The following is an 11637-nucleotide window of genomic DNA, read 5'->3' as shown; positions in this document are numbered from 1 at the left end:
ACTTTGCCCCAGCCCGGGCTGGGGATGTATGATGCAGATGGCCCTGCACCACTGGTAGGTACTAAGAAGTCACATTGACAATGTCTATCAAAATGTGTATGATATGGAATAAAGATTTATTCTATTCATATTTAGTTACTGTACTATTTCATCATCACTTTCAACTTACAACACTGCAATATGAAACCTTTGTGGCCTATCTAATATCAACATACTCATAGACATATTTTGTGTATACGCGTATATCAACACAGACAGATATGTTAGTCCTGGACCACCAAATGATTTTTTAAAGTCTTAGATGAAGGCACTCTCCATGATAAACCTTGATTAATTGGAGAATTCTTTTCGTGAGAATTACAAAAGTTACTGAGTTATACTATCATAGCTTGTACTAAAGATAATATAAGTATATGTATTTATAAATATATGAATATATACTGTCATTCTTGTATTGACGATGACAAAAGTAACTGAGTCATTACTGTCATATTTTGTACTAATATATAATTGATTAGACTTCCAAAATTGTTTAGTAGCTAGTTCCATGCATTAGTAATTGTGCCCTGTAGAATTGTTAAACAATGGCAGAAGTTCTTTGACATTTATTCGTAAAGTGACTCCTGGCTCTGACAATTCAGCATGAACTAACGCGGTATCGCACAGAGCTGGAACGGATGCGGGGTCAACGCCAGACCAAAGACGCCGTCAGTGTTTGGAGGAGGAGCGCCCTCTGGCGTCTTGAAGGTGAAGGACTGCAGCAAGGTCGAGAAGAACAGGAAAAGTTCCATCATGGCCAGCTGCTCACCAAGACACCCGCGTCGGCCTAGAAATACAGAATGACTAGTTGTAAAACAATAGAAATTATTTCATCATTACTGTGGTGAAATACGTACAATAGGAACATGTCAGACAGATACAAACGTAGTGCTATTCCATACTTAACCCAACTACTGAACACCAATTTGTAAGGTGTAATAAGCTGTTATTTATGCTACTGTTGGTTGTACATTTTGTCTTTTGTATATATTTTCCGATTGTTTGAGTGTGCTCTTGTGTACTTTCAACTTTAAGACTGCGTAATTCAGCCGGTTTACTTGAAAGAAGGTAAAATCGGCTGCAATGCTATTTTAATTTCTGTATGTCAATTCCTAAATAAACCATTTATATGTCTAATTAGCTAATCCAGATAATCACCTCCTCCAAAAGGCATGAAGGACTCGGGCTTGTTGATGACGTTCCCTTCCGCGTCCAGAAACCTTTCGGGGTCAAACCGGTCCGGATCAGGCCAGTAGGCGGGGTCCGTGTGGAGGGAGTGAAGGTTCATCAGTACCTGGGCCAAACAAAGAGAAAGTGAGGCCACAGACACAATTTCTCGGAAATTAAACATTCTTTTATGGATAACTTCAAGCAGATGTGCACTTCGATTTGAATAAAGATCATAGTTAATCAAATATAAGTCACGTGATTACCGATAAAAGAATGAATCATTCCTCCAGCATGGAAAAAGGTGTAAAGTCTTATAATGTTATAATATATTGGTTTATGGTTGATCCGAACACACGATACACAAGAATAAATCAAAAACCTGTAAATGAAGGGATCATTTCTGCAACGGTACAAAAAGGTTATGTCATCTTATCATATGCAACTAGTCATACCTGGGTTCCCTTAGGAATGTTATATCCCTGCGCTTTGACCTCCTGTGTGGTGGCGTGAGGTATGACAGTAGCCAGAGTGCGGATCCTCATGACCTCCAGCAGGCAGGCATTCACATAGGGCAGCTGGGAACGGTGGGACAGGGTGGGCAGACCCGCACCAACAACGACATCAAGCTCCTCTTGTAACTGTTTTAAAGCAATTGCACCGATGCAACAATTGATAATGTAAAGACATGTTCAAAGTCAGAAGATAAGCGCAGAATATATTCCGATATTTGTCATTCAGAGGTAAACACTGCAAAGAAGCTTAAATGCTCACAAATACCTTATGTTGGATGTCGGGGTTCAAAGTCATGTAGAGTAGACTCCACCGCAGTGTGTTGGTGGTTGTGTCTGTTCCCGCGAAGAAAAGATCCGCGGTCATGTACAGGACGTTTTCTTCCGTCAGACCGTCCACCTTTTTCTGCTGCTCAAGCTCCAGCAGGCAGAAGTCGAGGAAATCTCGTGGATTCTCTCGATCAAGGTGTTCCCGATGGCGAGATGTCTCCTCTCTTAACAGATTTAGGATCTTGTAAAACGCTTCCATCGCGTTGACACCGGGTCTATTCACTGAAAGAAATGCATGTCAACACATCAATGCAAAGTTTTTGAATGCGAAAAATTAGCTATAGACATTTCGGCAGCTCCTGAACAACCTTTCTGAACAAACTCTGCGTCTCCTTAGACATGGTGGCGTTGTGGCCAGGCTGCTGTCCAAACGCGACTCAGTTTCCGGTAAAACTGGCTGAGAAGTTACTGAAATGTCGGCCAGGTAAAATCCAATATAGACTCTATCATAACCTTACGTTTCTATAACCTACGGATAGTCACAGGTTCGTATATTACGTGCGTCATTTCCAACTGACTTCACCCTGAAATTCATACCAGACTGCGACTTTCGTCGCCTTGAACAAGCCTGCCCTTGAGAGCAAAATCTTCCAATTCTGTCAGATCGATACAAAAAGGTCACTTCAACATCAAAACTGTAGAAATATGAAAACATAACTCCCTAGCTGTCAAAAATACCTGTCCCTATTTGCTAGCAGGTACTTATTTCCATTTCTACCTACCGACAGGAACAAACCGTAGCAAGGGGAAAACGCTGATGACATTCGCCGCTCCGAGTTCGAAAAATATAGTGTCAATCGCTTCTGAGAGCTCTCGGAACGTTTCATCCTCGTAGTCGTAGCGCTTGCCGAACGCCATGGAGCAGATGATGTTTGCAACCGCCACAGCGACGTCATGGGTGACGTCAAAGGGCCGTCCATTGTTTTCTGCAATCTGAACAGAATTCGTTTTTCAGCAATTTGTCCAGACGGAAACAGTTTTATAAGGTGTTGGTCAGATATGTCATGACCATTAAGCTCGTAGACCATTGCCATTTTTGCTTTCAAATCCAAAGAATTATGACAAAAATAAATATAGAACAAATATCATCACAAACTGCATAACAATATGTACATCAAGAAACAATGGTCAGCAGGGCAAAACATATGATTGATCACAAAACTTATCGACATATTGATCATGAGAATGCCTCCAATGCTATCACACGAATAATCCAAGAACAGATATTCGAGCTGAAAAACTCAAGATCCTGCATTTTCCGTCCTTAATTTTAATTGGTTTCGTCTTACCCTGTTGCGGAGACAGTCCGCTTCCTCTTGGATTTTCTCCTCAATGCTGCCACGTCCGACCTTCATGCCCAGGTTCCTCAGGGCGGTTGTGGCAAACTTCTTCCTCTGTCTGAACCCGGTCCCCCAACGTGCTGCGGTAATGTCTACACGAGGGAAAAATACGTCTTTGGTATGTAATTCAATAATACATACATATCACGTTTTGTGCAACCAGCTACCCTGGGTACCAGACTGTTTATCGGGTCTTTTAGCCGGTTCCTTCTAGCCAGTTCCTTCGGCGGCCCAGAGCTCCAAGCCCGCCGATACCGTAATTAGCGCACCGGGGGAGTTCTAGTCCGAGAGTTGACCGGCCCGTGCAGATACTGGGACTCTGGCGACCTATATATGGCCTCCATTTTGTCCATTCACGAAGTGGTCAGGTAGATTGAAAGATGTATTGGAAGCCAAGCGGGGCCTAAATCAGGCTTCTTGCAGAACCGATGTTCCCATCAGCTGTCAGGTGGTTGAATGTATTACTTCTAAGTATCTGATGAAACGTCATAACCTTACATGATGAAAAGGCATTGAAATGCCGCTGTAGTTGATTAAGATACATTTGTACATTCACTGGCATGTCACGATTGTCTACCTGGCACAGGTAAACATCATGGACATATTTACACTTCATACTTCCTAGTATATGTACTCGGGTCGACGTGGAAGAGTTTTTTTCAGTCCGAGCTGTTACAAGCTCCGTTCAGTTGTAGGCCTTTCAACACCATGAGCAAATGCACCAACTCTTACACTGGATAAGTCGGTAAGTTTTGTTGTACCTACAATGTATATCTATCATCAAGGACATTATATAGAATTCTATATGATGTCCTTGCTATCACGAATCCTTTCCTACGATTTTTGCATTAGTATCATGATTCCTGTATGTATCGGGTGCTTTGTATTGATTTCAATTCATAATGCCCAGAGGCCATATGCATGTGGACATTTGTCAAGACAATCATGTAACGTTAGGATTAGAAGTTTACCTTTTCCGAAACCAAACATTCGATCAAGCAGGTAGATTAGCGGTCTGGACGCGAACAGCTCGGACCTGTCCACGAGCGCGTCCTTGACGGTAGTGTAGCCGTTCAGAAGCACCACATCTTCCATCCCCATCCTGACGGTGTAGACGTCCCCGTACTGCCGCCTCCATGCCGTCAGCTTGAGGTGAGGCGCTCGGCCCAAGGCGAGGAGGTGCCCGAGGACAGGCACACGTCCTGCCGGGTAAGGAGGCAGGTTTCTGGGGCGCTTGAAGACGACACATGCCAGGAGGAAAGTCACACAGAGGACAAGAAACGTCTGCAGAGTCAAACCAGAGATCTGCAAAATCTCCTGGACGGACTCAGCTATCCACCCAAACACTGCGGAAGCCATTTTAAGTCAGGAATGCAGTAAACAAACCCATTGGGACGCACCACTGGACATGAACTATGACCTGGATTACTACCTTCGCCGAGAAGGCTATGTTTTTGGTTACGTCAGCGGTGGGCTGGATCTGTATGTATGTCAAGAGCATAACTCGAGAAACCTTTGATGGATCTTCATGATTTTGGTAGGTGAGTAGCTGTTGTGGGAACGAAAGTTCGAAAAAAATGGTTCACCTGGTGTTTTCCTACAGTACTGCAGCGGACTATGCATGTTGGTGAATATTTTCGGAATAGACGAGGGGCGATAAGCAGACCAAGAACTTCAACAACTTGTTGATAAGATATCAAAGAACACAAAGAGTTTTTCTTAATATCGCCGTTAAGTCATTTTCCCCTTCTGGAGTCTAGTAGGCTTGACTACTTTTTAAAAAATAACTACCCCAAAAACTATAATTGTGATGTCTAGTAATGGTCAGCAACAACGCAAATCTTGTGTTAGTTGTCTTTATATTTTCTTATCACACAGAACCATATACATGCAAGCTCACAATGAAAGATATTTCTGTAGACAACAGAAAACTCTACATCTAGGCCACATCAAGCTATTAGAAGCAAATTAGGCATTTGCAAATTACTAACAGTACGGACAAATACAATGAATAAAATCATTGGAAGAAATCTGAGGGTTAAAAATTACTGTTATTCCATAGATGATAAAATCAACTATTTTAGAAAAACAATGTAATGGTTATCTTGCAATTTCCTTTCAGAAATAATATTCTGTAAAGTCACATTTATATACTTAACAGTTTTAACTCTTAATCCAGTTACACTTAATCTTACATGATTGTGTTTCTCCTTTCCAAAACAATGTCTAATGACATTAGTTTCAGATAAAAAAATATTCTCTATTCTATCATCAAAAATAAAACCATTTTCAATTCTTACTTGTTAGCCCATGTCATCCTATCATAATTGTCTAAAAAACATGATTGTCTGCACATTTCCTCTTGCAAAAATAATCTCTAATGTTATACATTAGTATAGAATATGTCAGTAGTTTAAGTTATTACACTTGTTACATGTGTTTAAGTTATTACACTTGTTACATGTCATCATTTTCTGCCTGCTGGAGCTTGAACAGCAGGAAAAGGTGGACGGTCTGACGGAAGAAAACGTCCTGTACATGACCGCGGATCTTTTCTTCGCGGGAAGAGACACAACCATCAAGTTAAAACTGAGCTGTATATCATACATGTAGCTGTTGCAACAAAATTCAGGGCTTTAAAAATTCAAACAGGAGAGCTAAGTGTATTTCTAATACAACGTGAGCTGGGTTGTAGTTGTTCGAATTGCTTAAATAATCCTTATTTTCATCAAGGCATTGGGTACACAACCCAGCCAGCCATTTGACACATCATATAAGTGTAAAATGGTACACCTACTTCACACTAATTGTCTTTCCTTTGAATATTGCCAGGGGGCGTTATGTACACAGACACAGCAAACATTGGTTTACACTTTGAACCTGAGGAAGCACACGTATGTAACAATTTGTATCAACAGCAGAAATTTTGACAGATACAGCACTTCATGATAAAAGGAGGAAATACACTGATCCCCTTAACAAAAATGCTCCCCCTGCTTCACTGATTGTCTTTACTTTGGAGACTGTCAGAGGTAATTCAGACACGCCAAAAATATGGTATAAAATTGATTCACTGCTTTAACAAGCAATGTAGTGCCTGATTAAATCACCCTTCCAGCAACCTAGAAGGTAAGGCCCCTAGAAGGAAGGGGCTCCATAGAGTCATGACCAGTGAGAGTTTGCATTACACAGTCTAAAGCAATGTTCCTCCATGTGAAGATAGTGGATGACAGCCTGTGTTACACAATCTCTTACCCTTGGGGGTTTATTGGGGCTACCCTGGGAGTCCAGGCACCGTAATCGGATCCCCGCACGCGCGCCCAAGCTTTCACGGCCCACCCTCCCGCTGCCCCCCGAAGACTGACCCCGCCCCACTCTCCGCTCAGACCCAAACTCCGCTATCCGATTACTCCGCTATCCGATTACCGTGTATGGCTAGCAGATTTTGGGTTTACAGCGGAGAGTGGGGCGGGGTCGGTCTTCGGGGGACAGCGGGAGGGTGGGCCGGGAAAGCTTGGGCGCGCGCGCGTTGCTTGGTGGCTAGCCGATATACGGTGCCTGGCCCCCAGGGTATATTGGGGCCTCCATCTAGGGGTCCGGTCACTGGAAGGGCTACTATAGAAGCATGATTCAGTCAGGCTAGTGAATGTAGTACTGGAACAACTTTATCTGAGTAACATTAGTGTTAAGCATAGTAAGGGTTAGCCTGACGAATCGCGCTCCTAGTGGCCAGCCGGCCTGTAACCGCCATCCCCCTTGGGCTGGGGGTCAGTAACCTCCGGCCGAGAGCTTGTGTAAATACAGGCTAAGTAAGGGTTTGTCTTACACAGACTAAAGCAATCCGTGATATAAGTTTCATCAGGTTGGTAAGTCACTGAATAAAATACTCTTTGTACACAACCAAGTGATTGTTTCATCCAACGTTTTGGTGACTGCAGTGCAATGCGAACCAGTCAGAAATACCCTGAGGAAGTTGACAGATGGTCACCGAAACATTGGTTAAAAAAATTACTTGTACAAGGGTATTTCTATTTAGGGACTTACCAATCTGATGAACCTATTCACGATTCAAACTATTTCATATCATGTGTCTTTTTATTCAGACCAAAGCAATGTTCTTCCATTTGAAGACAGTGAATGGAGTACTGGGACAACTTTATCCCAGAGTAACATTAGCAGGAAGCATGGTGACGTTGGCAGGGCCCAGCTGGGTAACGGCCCCGGCAGCACAGGTGGCCCAGGAGGGGAAGGTGTGCAGGCCGTACAGGGGGATCCCGTATGTGTTGATGGCAAATGTGAGCACCAAGATACAGCCCAGGTTTAACATGAAACCACACCTGGCCTGGAATGGAAACAAAAGAACATTTGTTAGAACAGCATTGAAAAAGCAAAAACATTTAAGAATGACTGTTGTCCTTATTCAAAATTCTGTTAAAAGTAATGACTTGTTATCTTTGTCATTTCACTTACCATGTCGACGACTTTGATGCGCCCATACGAGAAAACAATGGCGTTGGGCGGGGTTGCCACGGGTAACATGAAGGCGAAGGAGCAGGCGATAGTGGCCGGGATCATTAGGTAATAGGGGTGGACACAGATACCCTCAGCCTAGGGAAAGGAATGAAATAAATACAATTGTAAAATATAGTTTTGTTTCCATATATATTACATGTCAGTTAAAATTCATTTTTAAAGGAATTGTCTGAATGACTTGACTGAATTAACTAAATGAGAGCCTTTAAAAGCAAAGTAAATGTAAATGCACGGTTTACTTAACTACACTTCAATTTCAAAGTATGTTTCACATAGTGTTAGTTTTAAGTGAGGTTAGTGGCTTATATAGCAAGTTTATGAAGGGGAGGTAAATTTAAAAAAAGTAAGGTTCTCTATTGTCATGATAAACTACATGTATCTAAAGAAACCAGGTTTTAAATTAAAGATGTTTCTAAAGACTCTTCTGAGCCACTGAGAAGAAGAAAAGAAGTAAAACTCTGTAGTTTCACTTCAAGAAAATGAAAGACGTTCACCCACCATTTTCCCAACAATGGGGAGAAAGATGGAAGCTGTGGAAACGTTACTGGTGAACTCGGTTATGAAGGCCACAAGGATGGATACGACCAGAGCAATGACAGCAGGGGGCACTCCAGCAAGGCTAGTAAATGCCTCGCTCAGCCAGATAGACAGGCCTGACACCTGGAGTCAGGTAGAGGGATGCATCAAAGTCCTACATTCACTACAGAGGTACAGTAAGTCAAACCTGCTGGGAACGTGGTGAGTGTGGGGGCGGGCACTGTCAGTAGAAGGCTGTAGATGATATAAGCCAAGGAGGCATCCTATACTGCTATGCTAAAGCAGTTAATGTGCTAGTTGGTCTGTTGGTGGATTCACCAAGCATCCAAGCAAGCACCACCTATTGCAGGATGGCAAGAAAATTAGTAGTGTTAGTGTTAGTTAGTTAGATGATCAGACAACACAGGAAAAAATAAAACGTCACTGCAGTGTGCTTTTCTCTCCCCTCACCAGCTTTCCGAGGATTGGAAGAAAGATAGCAGCGGTAGACGTGTTGCTGGTGAACTCCGTTATGAAGGCCACAATGATGCAGATGATGAGCACTAACGCAACCACGGGAAAGCCGGAAAATGTTTGGAAACCTTGTCCCATCCAATCTGAGAGACCTGAAGCCTGTGTTGTATTGTTAGATACATACAGAATAGACAGTGTTTAGATGTTCATTCTGGCATGACTTCATCACTGTTGGTGACGTTCTGTGAAAAAACTATTAGTAACAAAAACAATGAATTCAAAATCAATAAATCTGAAATATGAACCCCAATATATATACATTTGTGTATGTAGAAGCAAATATAAGAGAAACTGAATGTGAGATAATACGTCGACAAAGGTTAGCCATGCAGGTGATACGATAAACAACACAAAAGGTACTCAAGCAACTGGATAGATTTTGTAAATGGTCAGACATTTCAGATAGCATCCACTATCTTTTGGCACTTACAATTAGACGACGTGTAACTTGCTAAGTCATCTTTTTTTTTTGCGTTTACTTTAATACATGATACAGCTGCATTTTCTTTGTTTGAATGTAATTATATCTGATACAATTTTGTAACACATTAGAAGAACATTTACAATGTAACATCTTTATTCTGTCCCACCTTGACTCCATCTGCAAGTGCAAACCCTCCTCCAAGGAGAATGACAACACTCCAAGGCATCTTCTGATGTACCGTGGCCCAGTCTAGTATGGGCGGGGCAGGCTTGGCTGGACGAGTGTCTAGTGAAACACAAGATTGTAAACCTGTATAAAATGTATCTTAATGGTCATCGAACAGACAATCCCAATATCAACTTGAAAACATGGGTATGTATGTATGTGTGTGTGTGTGTGCATGTATGTATGTATACATGTATGTACGTATATATATATACAAACAAGCTTTCCGATGGTATACAACACAATGCTAGTGACAAAAGTGTAACAGACATAAACATATGGTCGACCAATCTTAAGTTGCTTAGACGAGTTAAGAGTTTACCATGAATACACAAACATACACTGAGATGCAAATGAGCACTCACAACACACATTTCTTTAGTTTTAGCAGTAGGTTATTGGCACATTTCAGCACATTGACGTACCTCTGCTCCTTCTGCAGCACATGAAGTTGGGAGGTTTGGACGGCCAGAAGAACAGGAAAATGGCGACCATGATACCCGTTGCTGCATCTGTCATGTAACTATAGAAACAGGAGAACAACACCATTCTGCATGACTATATCATTAGCATTGCCAACACTAGTTCTGAGGTCACATGTTTTCATCAGCAAAGTTTAAGACAGACAAGAAATATCAATTGTTAAATCACATTATTGTACGTAGTACAAGTTAGAAATCATCTTGTCCAAAACAGAGAAATGACTGAACCATTTTCATGTGGATATAACATGTATTTTAAGTGTAAATCTTTGAAAAGCAAAACAAGAGTTTGGCTGTAAAGTCAAATGACTTTATTGTGTTGTGCCACTCAGAATATCAGCTCCAGCAATGTAGTATATTATGATGTTCAAACTAAAATTGACTAACCTTTGACAGTTATACTGACATCTTTTTTAAATTGTACTTTCTAAAGGTGTATGTTATATAACTAACCATTTCACAATAACACAACAGTTGTACCAGTTGCATGGTTGTGCACTGCAAACATGTGGTGTCCTCAAGACAATTCCTGCCATTTTAAGAAGATTTTGAAAAATTACTTACCCCTTGACAAAGAAATAGGTCCACCCAGCAGCCCGCTTATTCTCCAGTTTGACAAACTTCATGTCTCTGAAAAACCACAGGAGCACCAGCAGGACGAAGTGGAGAAGTACAACTTTCTCAGGGAACCTACGGAAATCATTATGTTAGGAAAGTTAGATTAATATTGTTGTAGCAAGAAATATACTCTTTTCTATTTTTCTACTCTTTTCTTCTTTACTACGGGCCTATCTTAAAGTTGTGCTGCCAGTTTCTAGATGACAGAACCAAGGTTAAGATTCAGCAACTATGCAAATTGTCACAGCACATAAACGCTCATCTTTAAAGTATGATATGCCCAGCTACTTTACCTTTCTCCAATAGTGTGATATGAATCATATGATACATGTGTACGCCTAATATTAGTATTAACCAGTTTTCAGCAAATGTCTATCAACAGGACTGACAGAACTAGAAATTTGGTTTCAGGCAAAAAGTTACCTTAAGTTTAACAACACTAAGAATGTAGCAACTGAAACAATGCATAAAAAACATGCAATATGATGTCACTTCAGCTGAGATTAAAAAGTGAATTACCATTAGTTGCTACCGGTAATAGTATGTTATTCAGAAAGTGTATTCAAAGCCTTTCCTATACTAACGATAAGGGTCCCAGCTCGTCATACTGTCTCCTGATGACCTTATAGGCAGCGTTGTCCCGGTCTCGTTTACATCTTCCCTTGCACCCTCTCTGCTTAATACATCCCAGCAGGCACCTGTAGTAAGAGTAGATGTTCACCATGCACATTCAAATAGTAACAACAATATCAATCAGAAAGGTGCAAATAACTACAGTTCAAAAGAAAATTGCAAGGGACCCCAAAATCTACTTTTCTTTTTTCTTTCCTAAGAACTAGCGACTGTCCTGCATTAAAAAAATGAAAACCAATTCAAACTTTCTTTAGTTACATACTGTTCTAGATCTGAGTGCATGA

General features: G+C 41.3%; 2 protein-coding genes across 5 annotated transcripts in view; both read right to left on the bottom strand.

Annotated features, from left to right (window-relative positions):
- Window positions 1-11637, bottom strand: part of LOC136442570 (Na(+)/citrate cotransporter-like) — a 45636-nt gene that overhangs the window by 26971 nt on the left and 7028 nt on the right. The window contains exons 9-15 of one of the 4 annotated variants that reach the window (XM_066439530.1): window positions 11305-11418; window positions 10667-10792; window positions 10046-10143; window positions 9562-9680; window positions 9096-9164; window positions 7859-7996; window positions 6938-7730 (exon numbers count right to left, since the gene is read on the bottom strand). The exons of 1 other annotated variant lie outside the window; for it this stretch is intronic. In XM_066439530.1, coding sequence (XP_066295627.1) covers window positions 7545-7730; window positions 7859-7996; window positions 9096-9164; window positions 9562-9680; window positions 10046-10143; window positions 10667-10792; window positions 11305-11418 — 850 coding nt within the window. In that variant the 3' untranslated portion in view covers window positions 6938-7544. Of the gene's footprint in view, window positions 1-6937; window positions 7731-7858; window positions 7997-8419; window positions 8582-8908; window positions 9071-9095; window positions 9165-9561; window positions 9681-10045; window positions 10144-10666; window positions 10793-11304; window positions 11419-11637 lie in introns of those variants that run through there. 2 more of the 4 variants (XM_066439522.1, XM_066439513.1) reach the window with 2 other exon arrangements.
- LOC136442592 (cytochrome P450 2D6-like) lies at window positions 98-6687 on the bottom strand. The gene is made up of 7 exons (XM_066439541.1): window positions 4360-6687; window positions 3338-3480; window positions 2771-2981; window positions 1987-2270; window positions 1662-1847; window positions 1198-1333; window positions 98-826 (listed from the first exon to the last, which is right to left on the bottom strand). Exons 1-7 carry the CDS (start codon window positions 4745-4747, stop codon window positions 648-650), a joined length of 1527 nt encoding a protein of 508 aa, XP_066295638.1. The 5' UTR covers window positions 4748-6687; the 3' UTR covers window positions 98-647.

Source organism: Branchiostoma lanceolatum, chromosome 1 (genome assembly GCF_035083965.1).
Source record: "Branchiostoma lanceolatum isolate klBraLanc5 chromosome 1, klBraLanc5.hap2, whole genome shotgun sequence".
Classification (NCBI taxonomy): Eukaryota; Metazoa; Chordata; class Leptocardii; order Amphioxiformes; family Branchiostomatidae; genus Branchiostoma; species Branchiostoma lanceolatum.
Note: the sequence above shows the minus strand (reverse complement) of the source record. Positions and strands in the feature narration are given on the sequence as shown.

Bases quoted from the DNA above. Each gene is read 5' to 3' on its own strand.
- LOC136442592 (XM_066439541.1), bottom strand. From the start codon at position 4,747: ATGGCTTCCGCAGTGTTTGGGTGGATAGCTGAGTCCGTCCAGGAGATT. The intron at 2,982-3,337 runs GTAAGACGAAAC...AATTCTGTTCAG, and splicing joins CGGACTGTCTCCGCAACAGG to ATTGCAGAAAACAATGGACG. The intron at 1,848-1,986 runs GTATTTGTGAGC...GCTTTAAAACAG, and splicing joins ACCCCGACATCCAACATAAG to TTACAAGAGGAGCTTGATGT.